The 21251-nt window shown below is 33.7% G+C and overlaps 1 protein-coding gene across 25 annotated transcripts in view; it reads left to right on the forward strand.

The window, feature by feature from the left end:
- Positions 1-20519, forward strand: part of pnut (septin 7-like protein pnut) — a 483231-nt gene extending 462712 nt beyond the window's left edge. For 12 of the 25 annotated variants that reach the window (XM_067107220.1, XM_067107209.1, XM_067107210.1 and 9 more), the window contains one exon: positions 1737-1878. In XM_067107220.1, the coding sequence (XP_066963321.1) occupies positions 1737-1863 (127 nt within the window). In that variant the 3' untranslated portion in view covers positions 1864-1878. Of the gene's footprint in view, positions 1-1736; positions 1879-16211; positions 16984-18511 lie in introns of those variants that run through there. The other 13 variants (XM_067107226.1, XM_067107227.1, XM_067107213.1 and 10 more) reach the window with 3 other exon arrangements.
- The last annotated feature ends 732 nt before the right edge of the window (positions 20520-21251 follow it).

Consider the following 21251-nt stretch of genomic DNA (forward strand, 5'->3'; position numbering starts at 1 on the left):
GATGAAACTATCAAAATACTGGTATAAGCATTTTTAGAGGGTTTTTTGTGTTTGAACTATCAAAATAGGCAGTTCTAAGTGTTTTTAGAGGGGTTTTAAGTATTCCTGGATTTTAGCTATTTGTGTTGGGGGCATTTACTGTACATATTTTTACATTCTACCTTTGTTCACTATGGAGAAAAGATCAGCAAGGAAATACTCTGTTAAATTTAAGCTACAAGTTGTAGCTGAAGCTGAGAAAACAAACAATGTTAAAGCTGCTAATGACTATAAATTATCATGCATTGGCAACATTGATGAAACTCCCTTAAACTTTGATTTGCCATCAAACGCAACCTTAAATAAAATTGGAGAGAACAGTATTTTAATCAAAACTGTTGTGCATAAAAGAGCATATTTTACTGTTGTTTTCATGCTGATAAAAGATAAATACATAAAGCTTGTATTATGATGAAATCAAGTGGAAATAGCAAACAGAATGTGTTGATTATTTTTACAAAACATGCCCCACATGCCATCTATTAATGAAGAAAATAACTAAATTTAGTTCACAACAAAACTTATGTCATATTTCGACATAAAAAACTTTGTATAATGAAAAATAACCTTGTCCCATATAAATAGAGTATCTAGAGATTCATTTATACTAACTAGAAGCAGGAAAATTGCTCTGAATTGAGTTAAATGTGGCAAAATAAACTTGCCTTGTAATCGCTCTCAGCTGATTTCCTAAACAAAACATTGCCATGGGAACTGAGGTATGTATGTTTACATCAACAGCGGTTTTGTGATTTTAAGGGATTTCACTTTAACACAAAGTATGCTAGTTTACCTTTGTATCATATTTATGTACAAAAATAAAAATAATACACATTTTTCTTACCTATTTTACACTTGAAAGCATGAAAATTATACATAAACATTTCTGCAGGATTTTTTTAGGATTTCACTAATTTCGCAGGTTGTGAAAAATTTTTAGGATGCAAATTAGTTAGGTTTCAATAAAAATTTTGTGGCTCTTTGAATTTGCATAACCAAAAATGCGTATGCACGAGGTATTACTGCGTATGTATGTATATATATATATATATATATATATATATATATATATATATATATATATATATATATATATATATATATGTATGTATGTATGTATTTGTATGCATGTAGTAAAAATGGAAATGTCAGTCGTAATAAGCCTTTCTGAGAGGGTTGGGAAATCTGTTGCATGATAGTATATTTTATAAGGGCAATACATGATGGATACTTGGGTTATACGTGCTTCATAAGAAGCTGTACTTGGTTTGATAAGAAATGGAAGTTTTATGATTTGATTTGCATGTGTCAATGAATGAAAATCATTTATGAACACAGGAAAGTTGCTTGCTGATTGTCCTTGTGATGGCTAAATTATATTTTTACTGATTTTACAAGGAACGGTAGGCTGACAGTAGGCTAGAGATGTTGTTGTGGTTTTAGGTCAAATATTTTGCTGTAGTCTCATATTTTGTATATCTATTTTAATTTACTGTCTTTCTATAAAGCACCATCATTCATGGTCATGCATAGTTTTAATATCACATAAGTTTTGTTGTGGTGTAGGAATAGACAGAATTTTAATGCTAGATAGAGTGATGCATGTAAATTTTAGTAACTTAACTATAGACAAATGTCACATTCATCCCATAGATGTTAGCTTGTGCACACTAACCTTCGGCTACCCCCACTAACAGGACCTCCTCCCTGGCGTCTTCCAGCAGTGCTTCGGGTAGCTCTCAGAAGAGCTCCCCAAAGTTCTCCCGTACCTACTCTCTTCCCAGGCATAAATTCAAACAGAATGAACAGTGTAACCAGCAGTAATTGAAGATATAGAAGATGAGTTGCTGTCCTGTTGATTGCAGTTCAGTTATTTAACCTTTAGGAAAAGGAAAATATCATATTAATGTGTCATGGTAAATTAAGCTTCAGAAACATTTATCACATTCCTGGGTGAACCATTGGCATTGTGACTAACGTCAAAACAAAGTATTGCATGCAACTGAGACAGATCCCATAGGTTGTTTTTTTTATCTTACTAGACATGTAATATCATGAGATATATGTGTGTATATGTATATATATATATATATATATATATATATATATATATATATATATATATATATATATATATATATATATATATATATATATATATATATATATATATATATATATATATATATATATATATATATATATATATAATTTATATATATATAATGTTAGTCCTCTCAAATTCATTTTGAGAGGACTACTATACCTCATCATTTCTTGGATGAGAAGTCATCAGAAAAGTGGAGAACATTTTTTGTGAAAAAACATTATTTCCATTGAGAATTTAATTAATGATGAATGGTATTTTGAATTTTTTACTAATATTAATAATAATTTTTCATGTTCCTAGAAAAAATGTACAGTAATTATAATGTTTTGGAAGACTAGAAAAATTATGTATTTGAATTTGGAAAAGTGTGCATTTGACTGCAACCTTCTTTGATTGCTAAATGGTTACTACTCACCTAATCTGTGATTAAAGCTATTTGATATTTGAATAGCAGTTATAGAAAGACTGTAGATATGCATGCCAGCCATGCATATGTATTTTGAATTTTTATTGTTTAGTATCAGAACTATTACAAAATAATACAAATTAATGGTATGACAGTGTGCTGGGAATACAGAATTAAATGTCCTTTGTTTAATATTCTGTCAGCACAGTAATCCAGTTGCATGGAAATCAGGGTATAGAATATGTATCTTAATATAATTTTTTCCCTAAGCAAGAGTTTGTAGGGGAAATCTAGCTCTTGTGTACTCAAAGACATCTCTGACTACCACTTCTGCTTTAATACCATTTGTTCTCTTGAGTTTTCATTGTTGTACTAATCATGTTTCTTAGTGTTCTTTATTTCTTCTTCTTTTAATGTGCTTTTTTCCCATTTGTATGGGGTAAGCACGATGCCTTCTTATTATGTCGTAATTAGTTAGCCCTGATTGATTTTACAAGCAACAAATAATGTTTCAAAAGTCATATGTGTGAACTAACAGGATTATGTATAGGCTTCCTTATAATTTTTTCCATACTGTGAAAAGATGTCTTATTACTTACTCCACTTTTCATGTTACTCATAATCCATTTTTGTTCAGACCCATTAATCATAAACAGCCTTATTCAGTATAAATTTTTCCAGCTGCACCAATTTGTTAGAACTTCAAAGATGAAAGAGCATATCATGCACATCCAGACCATGCCCCAGTGTCCTGGGAATGTATGCTGCTTTGGTCTCCTGGGTTGCTCCTTTCTAACTGTTATTTTGATTTGCCATTCATTTTCTGTCATTCATCCACTTCATTGTTAGTTCTAACTTTTCATGTGCTTTTCATAGTAATGTGCAAATACTGTAGTCTGATTTTAGTGGTTTTGCTAACTCACAGCCTTTGTAAGTATTTTACTTGTGCTGTTAGGAAGTTTAATGATTTTTTGTATCTGTGGATTTCTTGTTTGTGGACCTTGTTGTGTCCATTAGTTTACAAATCAAGGGATTTCTTTGGTGATTGTCATGTGATTCTTTAAATATTAAATTTCTGGTACATTTTTAGATATTACATAAATATATACTGTCATTTTTCTGTATGAGGCTTAGTAGTGTTAGTGATTAATTGAGTTTCTTTAGTGGTGTTGTCAGAACACCTTCGCAGAATTTCGTTTTTGACATGTAACTCATAAGTCTTGTGATGTTTGTTTGTTGGGTCTGATCTTCATGTGGACCTTCATCCCTCTTGTATGTAACACACTTGGATGCTTTTGATTCTTGGAGCACCTGAAGTTTGTTCAGGGTGAGTGCCTTTTCTGTGGGATTTGTGACACATGTTTCTTTAACCCTCACTGGATGGGCATGATCATATGAAGAACGATAACAGGTTATGAATGAACATTGGGCTAACTCTTTTGAGTATTAATATTGCGGGCCAACAGTTTGGATGAATTTAGCGGGAAAAATGTTCATATCACTTCAATTGGCCATAAATGACTTGTGGCAACTGTAGCTCAGTACGGGAGAGAGGTAGATTAGTGTGCCTTGAGATTTCAGGGGGGGATGTACTGCCTCTCTCTAGCTCTACGATATCTTTTTTATTTATTTGCTCATAAATATATCCAGGGATTGCTGTTGGTTTTAGTTCTTATCTTTTATGATAGTAGTTCAGCTATAATTGTAATTTTGCAAAGTAAAGTGCAAAGAAGTATTAGGAAAAACATGTATACCTCACAAGAAGTTACTGCATCTCCCCATCTCAGTAAATCTCGTAAATATTTTACAATAAATATACTCAGAATTTTTTACTGATTTTAGTTCTTTTTTTATGATATTGTGTGAGCTGTAATTATAATTTTACAAAAGAAAATAAATTATTAGAAAGAAATGTAACATTAGCATATTTTTACGAGTGTCTTGGAAAAGAGGCCTCTCACAAGGTTGTAGATATTCACTTTCATCTTCCTGTGGAAAGTACAGAAAAATTTTTAGAACATTTTTTCTTACATCGTGTGCATTTGCATATGTTCCTCTTTCCATTGATGTGTGTTTTTTAAATTAGCCAACCTTAAGTTTGCCTGGTCTGGGGCTGTGCTTAATGTATATTTAGCCCGTCCTGTAAGGGTTAAGGAAGCTCTTATTTTACATCTGTGCTCTATACTCATACCCTTCAAATGCTTCTTTGCTAATTTCCTCTCATCAGAATTGTGTTGAAGGCTAATTATGATCGGTGAGTTTGAATGATTGAATAGTACTCATACAATAGAACATGTTCATCTAAAAACATGTTAAATCATAAAATTTTTGTGCCCTTCACTCTTCCCCCCACACTTCTCAATTAAGGCGGTTACAGGAATGGGTGGATGCCTTCCGAGAAGCTGGAGCATGATCTGGCCATGTGCATTGAGGTCTTTCATCATTAAGATCTCTCCCTTTGTTGCAGATTAGAAGCGTTGGCATCCATTAAGGCTATATATGGTCTATTAGTTGCAGAAAAATGTATGTTGTAAACATATTTTGTGGCCACAAACAAATACAAAGATAGAAAAACTATTAGTGTACTGTTATTTAAAATGTTTCTTCCACTGAACTGGGTCCTCTCGGTATAGTAAGTAACTTTGCAAATCTTAATTTCTCCTTAATTCTGTCATGATTAATCTATTGTTGTACTTAAGAAAACATCAAACCAACTTCCAGTTCAAGCTGTTTTAGTACACAATGTTTAACTTATAAATGTATCTTTGTTGCCCAACTTATGTTACATCTTCTGTGGTCATCTACCCAAGTCCTTCATTTGGTGACCCTTCCTCTTCTCACATGATCCAGCTCCAACCTTTTTTTCGGTTTTTGGTTTTTCTAGGGAGAAGTCTAATTTCAGTGCAAATGCTTGTAAGTTTTTTCAAATCTTTTTATGAAAGGCTGACCCAGCTGGCTTTTGGAAACCTTTAAATGATTTCATTGAAACCCTGCTCCAAAAGAATTCCCCAAACATTCCATGTTGATAGTTTTCCAAGCTAACAGCTAGTGAAAATCCAGACTTGGTACTTGGTAGCAATTTTTTCCTCAAATCTTTTAACATGCTCCACTTATAAGTCATTTAAGTCTTGTCTCCATAAAGACCAGCAGACACTGTGTCCAGTCATTTTGCTCAAGGATTGGATAAAGTTTCTCTTTTCTCTTTCCATTTGGTCTATGATTATTATATGCATCTGCATTTCCTTATAGAAACATTTTCTGGGTCGGACTCCTCCGAGGGAAATGAACATATGGATATTCTTGCCATTTCCTCCCTAATATTTACTATACTCTGGCAGTAGTTTCAAGTAGACAAAGCTTGATGTGCTTCCTTCTTTTTTTAAACATTGAAAGTACCTAAGTCCTTCCCTAACCCCCCCCTTTTTTTTATAACTACAAAACTTTTCCTAACTTGTAATATCTACTGATGACATTTTAGGGGTTTTTTTTGTTTGGAATTTGAGAGAAGGTTATTTTATATTAATATCTTTGGGGCATATGACTGTTTCTATGGCTCTGTTCCTCTGTGTTCTCTAGTATTCACAGATCTTATTCATGTTAGGATCCTCTTTGTATTTTCAGTTGATTTTGTTCTAATGTACATCACGCCTTTATTAGTAGTTATGCCTTTATTATTATTATTAATCTGTATTGTTATGCAGTGGTCTGTTCAATCTGTTAAATGAGTATTTTGTAGCAATTGTCAAGACCTTTTCTGAATTTGAAACTATAATGTTTTCAAGCAAAAATGAATATTTTTATCATCTAGATTAGTTACTTTGCAAATTTCATTATATTCCGTACGTGATTTTGATTAACACTGTATCAAGAGTCAAGATTTTAAACTCTGCTGATTAGAAAACCTTGAGTAATATACAGTAGTGATATCCATACTTTTTTCTGATTACAAAAATAATTACATTATGATTTAAGAGAATTCCATTTTCATTCACATTGTTTACCTATTCAATTGATAATTAGCCATTTTAACAACATTCTGTAAAGCAAAAAGGATTTAGTTTTCTATACCCATCATTTTTATGAAATAAAAGATGCTATCTTTTACAAAATTACCATACTTTGTGCCCATTTACTTACCAGTGAGGGTATTGGAGAAAATAGATGCCAGGTGGTACAGTATAGTTAAAATTATGGCAGTGCTGTTGTAGCTGTGTTGTTTATCATGGTGCCAAAATTTGTAAGACTTTTTCTTCTCTGTCTTTTTTGCAAAAGTTGTTACTAAAACTTACTTCCTCTTTTATTCTTAAGTGTCTGAAAATGATATTTTTGCTTCACATTTTGCTTGCTGAATGGTTGTAGTAAATATTTCTCATCTGTGGTACAGAATGCTTTGCTACAGCGAGTCAGAAAACTTATTTCTTTTACTATTTTCATGATATAGATAATTGTAATAATTGATGAATGTAAATATCTTGTGTAATTTATTATATAGTTTTCCATATGGGAAAATAATTTCTATCTGCAATTTTACTGAAGCGGACTAAAAAGGCTTTGATGATGAACTTTAAAACATTCATATATTTAGCAGTCAGTTCTGAAGTGGAGGAAAGCTGCCATTATTCTGTTGTTCAGAAAAGCTCACGCACAGTAATCTAAACTACAACTCATAAAGGTACCTTACAGTTGACAGGTTTCCTATTTATGTATAATTTTGTTTTTGTTTCAAGCTTTGGTAATCGTAAAACAGGTTTTGATGTAGGAAAACCTATTTTTGGTAGCCACTGTGAGTCCCCGAAGGGTAAATTGGGTTAGCCTAACTTCTTGTTCAGAAACATAGACATGATCATAGTTCCCAATTGTGCTTGACTTATAAGCCTTGGTGTTTACTAAATCCAGTACAGGCAGTCCCTGGTTAACGGCAGGGGTTAAGTTCATGGCTGAGCACCATTAACTGGATATTGGCGCTGCTAACTGGAGATCAGTGTCGAAAATCCAGTTAGCGGCGTCACTAGACAAGCTCAGTAAAACTGGATCACCATTAACCGATGCTGCCGGTGAAAGGGGACTATGTTTTGTGATATCAACAGTCCCCCAGTTATCCTTAATATCAGGGTTCTTTTCAGTGTTAAAGGAATACATTCATGTGGATCTACTTCCAACGGGTATTACTCCGGCAGTAGTGACATCACAGGTGTTGAGAAAATTGTCGTGACGTTTTTATTTTTCCTAAGAGGATACAAAAGTACTTTCTGTAGTGCTGAGCTGTGCAAAACATTTTGAAATGTTAGAGGTACTGATTTTATATACTTTTGGTACAATAATTCCAATAATTGTTGATTTTGTGTACAAATTAAAGTAGCCTATAGGCTACATAACCTTTACCAGGTGCTTGGGAATAGACCAGGTACTCAAAGGTTATGAAATGTGAAGAAATGTACAGTATGGGTATCCATTTAGTTTTGTTTTAATTAAGTTAAAAAGCATTTGTGAGTAAATCCTTGAAGGCACCGGTATTTTGGTAATTATGAATTAATATTTTAATAATTTAATGCATTACTACGATTTTATGGATATGACCCATTGATCATGTTTCCTTACATCATACTATGGACATTTACTTGTGGCCATGTATGCTTGGATTAATTTGAAGTGTTTGCAGCCTATACAATGATAGGTAGCTAGCTAGCACCAGGTAGTTTTCATTAAACACTTGTTCTTTTTATCACTACTGGGATACTGTTACGCAGGACCTACACATTACCTGTGCCACAGTGAATTAATCAGTCTGCATTCCGGTTGTGGAAATGGCTCTTAACTACCTGCCATGAGCCAGCCCCTGAAGGAATAAGGGAGAATTTGGTTGGTGGCTGGACACATGTGAAATATGCCACATGCTTTTAGCAGCAAGTTTAAATGATGAAAGAGCTCATTTGTAAGTGGTCTCTATAGGAGTACGGAAGAAGGAGACCACTATACATCATTCCGGCAGAACTGTGGCAGTGTGTTTCCATCCTTCTCCAAGCAGAATCCACATTTGGGCCAATACTCCAAAAACAGTGGATTTTAGAAACCCCCACTTCATCTCCTCCTATGGAGATGAAGATTCTCTCCTTGGGAAAGAGGTCACTGATACCTGACATGAGGTGGATATAACCACTGAAATTTCCCTTCTGAATCCGGAAGATTAGGGAACAATATTCCGCTTGACGAGACAGATACTTCAATTGAGAATGTTTCCTTTCCCATGCAGCAATTATAATTGAGGGGACTCTGATAGGGTCCACCCAACCCCATCTGAAGTGTCTGTACCTTCTGGGAGTAGTGATTTATCCTGGACTTCTATACTGCCAGGCAGTGGTGGTACAACTGCCTTGGCTCAGTCAGTTCAATGAGGCTTCCCTGATAGGAAAATTATGCTTGCTGTACTTTTTATACTGCCAAGCAGTGGTGATATGACTGCCTTAGCTCATCAGTTCATGCAGGCTTCCCTAATAGGAAATTCAGCTTGCTTTACTTTCTGTATTGCCAGGCAGCAGTGATACGACTGCCTTAGCTCATCAGTTCATGCAGGCTTCCCAGTTGGGAAAATTCCGCTTGCAGTAATTTCAGAATTCCGTGATTCCTAAGAGGAATTCAGGTCTGTCCTGGATATGGGATTGGGTGTGATTTGTAAAAATTTCTCATCCTTTAAACTAGAGGATTGAGAGGCTGCACAGTCTGCCTAGGCAGAGATGGGTTTCTCACCAAAATTCTTAGGTCATGGGAACAGGATAATGAAAATCCTAAGCCCAAGAAAAGGTTGAATCAGTTGTCTAGATCAGATCCCCATTGAAATCAGAATGGATAGCAAGAGACAGCCTACTGACTCATGGAACTCCAACTGGTAACAATTGAGACCAGGTTGGACAATAAAACCTCAAATCAGAATGTAGTACGGGCACCAGTATCTGCCCCTGAGAGTGATACTGATAACCCTTGGCGAGACATCTCAATGTTTATCCTTTCACCAGATGGAAAATACCTCATTAATGAGAGGAAAACTGATTGAGAATTTTGGGATGGAGCAGCCTTTCCCAATACTGAATAGCTCTTGGTCCCTCCTTCAATAGGAGTTCAGAAACCATTGAAGATGTTTTCCCTGCCAAATAGAAGTAACCATATTAATGAAAGCCACAGAAGCAAGCTTTCTACAGTTTAATGGAAAATATAGTTCAACAACAATTTTACAGAATCAGTAACCTCTCTGGGAGGCATCAGCCTTCTGTATCTTCACTTTTGAAACAATCAGTTTTGTGAAGATGGAATTTCAGAATTTTGTGATGACTGGGAAACTAGAGTTTATGGCAAAAATAAAGCCACTTGTCCTCCCTTATGAGAGGAAAGTTCTCCCATTGGACATGGCTACCCAGCAATTTGGTACCCCTACGAGAAAAATCTCTGGACACCCATGGGTGAACTTTATGCTAGGCTCCACCTGTGAAAGAGCTTCCAACATTTAGTATAATATGCTAAATGGTACTAATACTTTTGTGTTTGTGTAAACTGAAAATATTTTGCAAGAAATCAGTCAGGGTCTTTTAAGTGAATATTAAGCAGTTTAGATTTTGGTTAACAAAAGTGTTTCTGGTATCTCAGCACCACTTTAGGAGGCATAAGTACCAAATACTTTGTTCAGTCACCTCTACAGTAAACCCCTTGTATTTGCAGTCTCACGATTCACGGACTCACCTATTCGCGGATTTCTTTATGGAACACATACTCATTATTCGCTGAAAATCCTCCCATTCACAGTATTTTTCACCGAGAAATATTCACTAATTACTGTAATTTCATCTCATTTTCATGACAATGCACTTTTTGTGATAAAACTATTAGAATATATACTCAGGTAGTGCTTGAGTTATGATAATTCGCCTTACGATAATTCGATTTTGCATTGGGGTAAGCTGTTAATACCAATACGACAATATTTATAAAAAATATTTTAAAATTTCACGCGGGCACAGGCAGCAGCGTACAATCAGGCAGCGAGAGAGACTGAATTACAGTAGACCAGCTTCTTTTCCTCCAAATCTTTATCCCATCTTCTAGTTAAAAAAGTAACAGAGAATGATAAAAGTTTTGTTAATATCGTTATACTCTTGCGTAAATGTGTACAGCCATAAACAACCGACCGAGAAACTGTTGTTTCGTTTATTGCTGAATCGGATAACAACAGCCCTTTTGCTTGTATTTCAACCATCATACGGTAATACACAATTACCATAGGTTATAGTACAAATGACGTTAAGCAGAATAGGACTGATATATATTTACATTATACCCTTATTATACCCTTATTCGGTATGGATAAAAGATTGGCAAGGAAATATACTGCTAAATTTATGCTGCAAGTTGTAGCTGAAGCTGAGGAAACAATGTTCAAGCTGCTAATGACTATAAATTATTGTGCATCGGCAACATGGATGAAACTCAACCGTAATCAAAATTGGAGAGAAAGTATTTTAATCAAAACTACTGGGCATGAAAGAATACATTACTGCTTTTTTTATGCTGATAAACGATAAATGCGTAAAGCTTGTAATATGATGAAATCAAGTGAAAATAACGAACGGAATCTTAATTTTTTTTAAACAAAACAAACGCCCCCAAACGGCCAACGTCATCTGTTAACAAAAAAATGGTTAAATTAATTTCACAACGAGACATATTTAAGTTATATTTCAACTTTTAAGTTATATTTCGACTTAAAAACACTTCGTACAGTATGACAAGAAATAACCTTGCCCCATATAAATAAACTATCTAGAGATTCATTTATGCTAACTAGAAGCAAGAAAAGCACTCTGAATTTAGTTAAATGCGGCGAAATAAACACCGTGTAAACATTTCCAAACCAAAGCATTGATCGCTATGATCACAATATATAATACAAAAGCAATATACAAATATATACAATATTATTGCATACAGTGAATTAAGGCATAACATTTTAAAAGATCCATGGAAAAGATGCATATTCGTTATGTTGATGTTTTTATAATATGATATGTGAATATAGAGTACAGTATAATGTAGGCTACGCTACCTTATATGCCTACGGTATACCATAGTGTAGGCTAAGCTAATTCTTGCATGAACCTCCAGAATTAGCTGATATTAATAGTAATTACTATACCGTGTATGTATAGAGTGTACTTTATAGTGTAGGGTAGGTTACCATACATGTGTACATGTTACCGAATACCTTAGTGTAGGCAAGGCTATATTTGAGATACGTTTTTTCTAACAAACGATGGGTTTTTTGGAACCTAACCCCATCGTAAGTAGGATAATACCTGTATAAGCATTTTTAGTGTTTTTAGAAGGGTTCTAAGTGTTCGCGGGTTCTAGCTATTTTGTGGGGAATGTCATACGCATCCCCTGTGAGTACGGGGGTTTACTGTATTAGAAAATTAATATACAGTACCTTAAACTGTTAGCCACTGCAAGCTGAGTAGTTCAGACAGTAAACGTATCTCCCATCCAGAGAATTTATGTTCAGCTGCACATTGATTCGCATATTTTTTATTTATGCTAAAGATAAGAAAATGGTCCATGAATCTGCTTGTAAGATCTTAGATATTTTTAAAGCAAAAGAGCTCTCTCTCTCTCTCTCTCTCTCTCTCTCTCTCTCTCTCTCTCTCTCTCTCTCTCTCTCTCTGAAAGTAGAGAGAAAGTTATTTTTCTTTTTTAATAGCAGCATTTCAGAAAATAGTTTTTATAACATGGTTATTAATATAATTCATAAGCTGTCTCCCGTAAAATTAAATTTTTACCAGGTAAATCCTTCTGACAGTCTCAGCAGAAAATCTAAACATTTTCATGAAATCAACTTTAGAAGTGTAGGTCGTTGTGGCTATTGTACTGTACTTGAATGAATTCCAGCCATCATATGCAATAAAAACTGGTGCACAACATTCAGAATACTTTGCAGCATTTTGATCATGTATTAAAAAATGTAAGCCAATTATATTTTTATCATCATCATCATCAAAGCCTAAAAAAATAATCAGAAATTGACAAAAGTAAAATTAAAATAATAATAGAATATTGTATACACAGTTGCGGTGTGTCTTGTCAATTGTCTCAGACAGCCCTATGGAAGTTAATATCGTTTTGAAAGCCTCAAGAACCAAAATATGGTTTCATAACTGTTTGATCTTTAGCCTTTCTAGGAACACTTCTCATTTAGTATTCTGATGTGTGATGGTTACCATTTTTTACTTAATTTTGTGCATCATCCTGGTAGCTGCATTCTTTGTATAAATGGATGATTCTTTTTTTCTTATACTGTACTTTACAGTACTATATTTAGATATTTATTACTATAATACAAAAAGTAAACCAATATGTTATGTAGGTTGTTTGTTTGGGAAGGTCTTGTGACATGCTTGTGGAGTGCACTACATTTTCAGCACTTGCTGAAGTCACTGAAGTATCAGCTATTGTTAACAGGTGGAGCCATCTTTGTAAACATCAGTTTTGACTGAGTGTTTGATTCTTTTCATTTGAAATCTCTCTAGCTGGACAAGAACATCTTGTATATACCTGTCAGCTCTTCCAAGCCTCCTCATAATTAACATTCATTTCTTCTGGTATTCGCATACTACTATGATTATAGCAAGTCCCTCAGTCAGTTTCCTCTTCGTCTAATTCATTCATCTAGTCATTGTAGAGATTTCCAGCTTTAAAACTCTTAAACTTCATAACGCTTCCACCGAAGTGAGTAATGCATTGATTTGTGACATCTTCCCATTCTGCATCAATGTCCTGGATGGCATTTAAAATTTCCAAGTCTTTCGAAATTCTCAGTGTGTTCAGCAATGTTTAGCTGATCCAACATGCTGTGCAAATGAATGGCATATGTTTGCCCAGGATCAGTGTGCAACCACTGCACATTGATCCATTGGCTGAATAAGTGAGATGGTTGGTTGTTGACAAAAGAAAAATTTTTATATCATGATGCATGGTGCTAGGATGCTCTGTTTTGTATAGTTGGTAAACTATCTAACCTTTCATCCATGTAACAAATAAATTTTCCATATCATCAATTGGCCCAGCTATTTTCGTTGTAACTGTTGTGAATTTCATCAGTGTTAATGATTTTTGTGTCTTCATCTTTCCCTTCTTGCCAAAAGGAGACATTTGGAAGTTACAGTAAAAAAAGTTATATAAATGTTTTGTTTGCACCTGTTAACAGGGTTACTAAGTGGCTGAGGGCATGTTAGAGTTGATGCTGTAGATTGCTGCCAACCCCTTCAGTATCATGAGAATATTCTACCAGATCAAAATTCTGAATTCCCACCAAATGCATTTTACTATCTTACCACCGTGATTTTAAAAATGTCATAGATTAGATGATTGTAAATAGAGAAGTAACCATTGTCTTGCAAAACAAATATAGCACTCAAAAAATACTACAATTATTACTAAATATAAGATTACAATACAAAACAGAAACCACCAGCAACTCCTGGATGGTGCTGATTATAACGTACCTAAGTAATACAACCCCTCCAATTACTAAATATAAGATTACAATACAAAACAGAAAGCACCAGCAACTCATGGATGGTGCTGATTATAACTTACCTAACTAATGTGACCCCTCATAAGGTAGTTAGTGCCTAAACAAGACAAACTCAAAAAACTTAATAATCAAAAGTATGAAGGATAAGAAAGCACACACTACTCATCCTACTCACTAGTTAAACACAAAGTGGAGAGAACAAAGATGCTCAACTTTTCAAGGATACCTGAGAAAAATTCTGTTTTCATTGAATAAATAAAAAGGTGAAAGGGAAAAAGGAAAGCTTTAATCAAATTTAGTTAAGCAAATAGTGAGGGAAAATGTAAAAAATGTAAATTAGGAATGAAATGTAATTCAAACAACCAAGAAAGTGAACTGGGGTGCATAGATGTACCTTGATAATTTTTAACAAGATTTGTTAACTGTATTTCATAAATATTATGGACACAGTTGGTAATCTAACAGATTTGAGTAAAGATTCTTATGGATAAGTCTATAACCAAACTAAATTGATTATGTAAAAATATTTTTAACTATTAGATACTAGGCAAGCCCAAACCTAAGTTAGAATGTGTGATGTATTAACAACAAAAGACTTACATGAAGAAGAACCATAATAAATTAGGATGGAATTTTAAATTAAAGATTAGACTAAAAGTCTAATCCAATTTACAATTTCATTTTAATTAGTTCAGTCTATGTATGTGAACATAAATGAGCAAAGGAAATGTCTTAATTGTTTAGAGTTGTGGTGCTTGGAAGTACAGTATAATATATGCAAAAGTATAGTTCCTCCCTATCACAGGATGTGATAAATGCTCTGGCTTACATGCTATTTTGTCATGTTCAAGGACAAGATAGAATTCTGAAGTTTGCAGGTTTAGGTTTTTGTATGTATTTAAGTTCTTTGTAGGTACTTATGTAGCATATTTTGTTACAAACTGTATTGCTGATTGCAGGCCTCTTTCAAGAACAACTAGTTTGTGACTGGCAGTGTGAAGATTGTCCCCTCTGACCTGATTAACTGTAAGGCTAAGAAACTGTGTAAATTAGTGTAAATTACTCTTTATATTGAATATGTTTGGTTTATATTATTTTGGCGAAAGGTCAAGGACAAGTGTTATATATGTTTATATGTACAATCCCACTGTGTGTATATGTGTATGTATATATATATATATATATATATATATATATATATATATACTGTATATATATAGACACACACACACACATACACATACGTACACACACACACGCAGTGTAAAACCTTGCGTAGTCAGACTTCTAACCAGATTTTCTGCTAAGTCACCCTGAAAAAACGTCTGGAAATTCCAGTTTTTTGGGTGCTGAAATGGACTAAGAAAAAAAAATTGTAGAATATAATGCTAAGATTTAATAAAGAAAATATATTGGAATGGTGGTGACCTTATTTTTTAAAATCTAACATACTACCTACTGTAACTGTGTAATTTCTTCAATTTTGTATCCATTGAATATTTACATCTTATTTAAGAATAAGTCCTCTTGTGCCAGCCATATGATGCAGAAAGGTATTTCTGTGGTTAAACTTTAAACTTCTATACTTAGTGATAATATTAATTTTTGCTGCTTGATGGAAGGCTCTACAGTTACATAATCAATTGTTGATATAAAATTAACATATTTCATAGGTTCATTATCAGTTATTGTAAATGTTACATTGCACGCAGAACCTTCTCCCTCATAGCTAGAACTGCACCTGTACCAAATAACTCCTGTTAGTCTGGCTCAGTGGGCATTTACTATGTGTGTGTGTATATATACAAATATTTTATGTAAATATATATTTTAATTAATTATAAAATCACAAGTAATGAGAATTTTCAGGTCTTAGCTGTCACTGTGACACAGTGTGTGACAGATTTTACTATGTTAAGTAGCAGCAGCAGCTTTGCAGTATATTATCAGTACAACATTTCTATATTTTCATTCATATTCCATCATTGAAACTCAAGAGGTTATAGATTGTAATGCTATCATTTAAGATTTTTTAATATATCCAGGTTATGCGCTTAACTAATGCTTTGCTGTGCTCTCAACAGGACATCACGAGTAAGCTTGCATTTCTGGCAACACTAGAGATGCACTATGCTTCTTGCACATCTTAAGCTTTATTATGAAGACAGTTCATCAGATGCAATTTGAAAGGACTTATGTGCATTATACACTTCCATTTTCAGTAACATTTTGGGTTATTCAGACATAATTATTTGATTTGCATGCTGAATCATGGTGTTTGGTTTCCTTTCATCTAGAAGTATTTTGCAGGCATGTGGAAATGGGCTCAGAATGAACATTTTTTTTCTTAGGTAATCTGTAGCATGGTAGAACATACTTTGCTAAGTGTACTTTTTTTATAAGGTAATACTGAGCTTGGGTCTATGTCATTTTAGAAAACTTAGAGAACTAGAAGTTTTTGTTCTTATAAACATGCAATGAGCCTTCGTATTTTATCAAGATTATATCATTAAAACTAATATTATATTTCTATGTACATTCTCCATGGTCAGATTTAGATCTTTGAATAAAAAGATTAGCAGTTCTTGTGAATTTAAGAATGAATCCTCTGTGCTGTCTTGTGAGAGTTGAAAATTTACTCGGTGTTTGGCTTAAACTACTGCACAGTATATGGAAAACAACAAAGACTGTAGGGGTTGTGTATTCGGTTGTATGGACCTCATGCACTATCATGAAGTCTTCCAAACCATATTATTTAAGCACTTTCACTGACAAAAAAAAATATTTTTTCACGTATGCTTCTACAGTTTTTGGGAAGCTGAAAATTGATTGTTTGCCAAAGAAGGAAATTAGAGTTGAAGTTTGACATTTGAAAGACATTTAAAAGGTAAAAATAGAATGAACTTTGTTAACTGCAGGAGATTTTACAATAAATAAGAAAGGCTGCTAATTGGGAAGAGCACAAAATTTATGGAGCATTTCATAGGATAGTTTGTTTAGATTTTATTGTAATTTTTCTTGCTTTGAAGAAAGATTGACATTCATCACTACTACTGGTACTATGTTTATAAGCAAATGTATACTTCATTGAGGAAGCGATACTAAAGAATGGGTCAGTGAAAAACCAACATGGAACTAAGAGTTGCATTTCTTGGCCTTGTATTACTATGAATGTGATTGTGTTGGAGATGCAAGAATGAAAAAAAATACATTACCAATGCCCAGCTCTTATTTTGAGCAGAACAAGTTGTTTAGAAGGTGAAATGGTAGCTTTGCAGCTTATCACTTTTTAACATTCAACAAATCACCAGGGGAAGATTTGCCTCATTACCCACTGGTCCACCTTGTTAAAGGTTTTATGTGCTGTAACACTTCTTTACAGTAAACAATATTCATTTTGTTAAAGTTTTCCATCTGATCCTGCAAGTGAAAGCTGCATTGTAAATGCAATTAGAAATATTTCTTGGGAAGTTATTTTTTTTCATCCATTGTTGTAAAATGGTCAGCATAGGCTTGTGAAAGATTACACATTAGTACTTTTCTCACTCTGTGAGAAATTTTCAGAACAAGTATATTTTCCTTACAGACAACATCTATGGTTTTGCATTGATATTAGTCAGTACAGTACTAACTTTTTGATGCCCGAGTGGATTAACAATTTTTATTACAACAGTTTACATCTTGTATTAGCAATCTGTCATTAAAATTAACTGCATCAACAACACTACTAGTAACCATATTAAATTGATTTCACACAGGTAGTAATTGAAAGAAAAAAGTAGAAAATAAGTATTATCAGATAGCAGTGAAGATAGTGATTCATTTCCAGTCCTCTAAATTACTTTGCATTTGGAGTTTTTCCAAGTTTGTAGTTATCCTCCAGAAAGTAAGGAGAAATTCTGTTGGTACTATGCTGTTAACAGTGTAGTGAAAAGCATTGTGAGTACTGTACTGTAGTTTGTATTCTGAAATTATATGAAGTTTCTCACAATTTTTTATGAAGTTGATTTTAGGTTGTTTTTGGGGGAAACCAACATACTTTGCACATACAACAGAAAATTATAGTCATTCTTCAAAATTGGCAAAAGGTACATTGTAGAATAAAATGTCCTTACAAGATGTCACATAAGTTGGTAGCCAACTTTTGTGCAAGAATTACTGGTAAGGCAAAGATAAAGCAAAGTTATGATGGTAAAACTGAACTGTTTTAAGTTGCTATGGAAATGTTTTTAATATAAATAAATAGTATTGCTTGTGGCTCGTTGCTTTGATAGTGTATCTGGTAATGTAAACTTCAGGCTCATTTTCGTAGTGGTATTTATGGTTTTGGGAGTAAAGTATTTTATGGTTGTTTACCCCTATTTTTGTTTCTTTTCTTCAACAGGCATGTGGATGGGAAAGAGAAAAGCAAAAAGAAGAAGGGGCTGTTTTAAAGCCTCAGTTCCCAGTACATAAAAGCTCATAAGCTGCTTGAAGCACCTGCACCCACATCTGCCTCTCAGCCCTCTGTCCCTCCAAGTTTTCTTGGAAATAAACAATTATATATAATATATATCACTTGATAAAACAACAGATTACTGCTTCCTGTAATTAATTGCCAAATAAGTGACCTAGTGGTATACCTAAAAAAATCTGACAATGTACATAGACCTTGAAGGGACATAAGGTCATCTTTTGGGGCAGCCGAAGATTATGGTTGTCATTCCTGTACCTCATTTCGCAATCTTTGAAGAAGTGATTAATTAGACTATCAGGTTGTATCATATAATGGTGGTATAGCTTATAAATGCACATGCCAACCAAAGATTGTAGAAATTACCCTTTTGAACTTTGTAGATTGTTGTAGTGATGTAATGTAGAGAACCATAATCTTCCCCCAAACCGTATATATTATCATCCCTCTTGGTACTGCTCTGTAGTGGCACGTATTCCAGTGACCAGCCACGGACTAACCACACCATAGATTTATTTTTACTTTTTTCATTTCACCCATTAAAGCTGACATTTCCCAGAGTAAATTCAGGAGATATATTCTGTCTCTGTCATATTTAATTTTACATTGAACAATAAAGCATGCTTTGAAAGTAACCATGCAGTAAGTTGTACTTTGAAATGTTTTTCTAATTGGATGATGAAGTGCATTTTAATGTAAGTTTCTTGGCTGGTCATCTTCATGAATAAGTACGAGGTACAGGATGTGACTCTTGCACCCACTTTGTTTCTGACTTTGCCGTTTTTTACTCTTATTCTTTTTGGTGGATGGAGCTTCTTGTCTTCTAAGGAAACTAACTGGCAATTTTTTGGCTTGCAGTTATGAATAAAATAAACATATAGAGAAGAATTATTTGTACTTCGAAGTACGAACTTTATTTCCAAAAGTTGAACAGTAATTGTATGGAATAATACAATTTTTCTTAATACCTTCACATTTGGGATTCAATGCATGGTTTCACATTTTATTAAATAGTTAATACAGGTAAAAATTGTTTCTTGTCATGATCATGTTTATTACTAATCAGTAATTATTAGCTTTATTTTTTTTATGCCAGACTATTCTTGGGATCATTAGTTATAGTTGAGTCACATCCTTACATAATGTACATATTGTACTTAAATTGGTAAGATTTGTAAGTTTTATGTAAAAGAAATGTTATAATTACCTATTGCATTAAATCCATTGTATTCTTAGTTACGTAATTATGTAAAATCACATATAAATTAACACCTTGTTACTACTTCAACTAGTCGTTTTCTCTTTTGTTAAGGCATATCCAAGGCATATTCAGTTCGTTGCTAGGCTCACTGCCATTGAACTGTAAATAATATGTATAATGAAAACAGAACTGAGAAAATTGCTTTTTTCATCTCTATATTACATATTTTTTTGTATTTATCTTCATAATGTGTGTGCTCTGTCTCAAACATTGTTTAAAGATTTGTATTATACACAGTCATACTTTCTTCATCTAAACTACATCCTCTTCAGTTCATCATAATTCATTAACAGATTTACCTGTTTTGTCATTGCGAAACAACACTGCAGAATCTTAGATATAAAAGATTGGAGAATAGTGATCATATAACAACTTAAGCACATCATCATCTGTGAGCAGCCTGCAATTTGGTCAGATGATACTATATTCAGGGGTATTTAATGTTCCAACATATGCTACATGTATTAATTGCAAACAAACTGCCTTATTAAATACTTATAGGGAGACCATAGAGGTAAGCTCATGTTTCTATTGACAAATTTTTAATATGTACCAGGAAATTTGAGCCAGTCTTTTAAAGAGTAAATCAACAGCAGTGACTCATCATTTTCCTGTATGATTAAGGCACGTCAGCAGTGTAATTTTGTATAGATTACTGTCAGTAAATGTTATGTGTCATGAATTTTTTCATTAACCATTTGAAAAATCCAGTTTAGCCAAAAAAAAAAAAAAACTGGTGCCATTCAAGTTGACTTTGACTTTTTGGCAGTTTAATTTTTAGGATCTGTCAAGGTAAATGTGTGAGAAATTAAAATTATAATGTCTCGCACTACATTGAAGAAATCATATTTTATTTTCTCTTGGGGATGATGAAACATGATACAGTAACAAAAGTAGATTCAATCTTCTGTAGGGCTATGGCAGCTATCAAGTCTGTTAACTTTGTTACCTCTAACAATGAAAATATGTGACAAGGAGGAGGGGAAATCTGTATAAGTGGATTGACCAAAGTATCAACCTTCTGTAGAAATATTACCACTAAATGGTGTAGAATCCTGTGACAAATGTCCAGGCAGCATGATGTCTGACATATTCTTGACACATCTTTTTTCTCATACATCTTCCAGCAGTGATGATAATACACCTTTTGTTCTCATCACAGTGGTTAGTTATCATTACTCTTCATTGGCTAATGGCTATCCACATGGTTGGAGTAGACAAGATTTCTTCAGTTAAGGTAAGTAGCTCTTCGATGAGGCAACTCCAAAATCAGCTTTTGTACGAAGGTCTTCCATAGTCATGGGTTAGAGATCTTATTCTTCAGGGTAAGTTAAAGCACTTATTTTTTACTGAGGGATTTTTCAAGAGGTTGTTTTTATCTTTGACCTTCTTTTTCAAAGCCATCATGGC

This window comes from Macrobrachium rosenbergii, chromosome 8 (assembly GCF_040412425.1).
Source record: "Macrobrachium rosenbergii isolate ZJJX-2024 chromosome 8, ASM4041242v1, whole genome shotgun sequence".
Lineage (NCBI taxonomy): Eukaryota > Metazoa > Arthropoda > Malacostraca > Decapoda > Palaemonidae > Macrobrachium > Macrobrachium rosenbergii.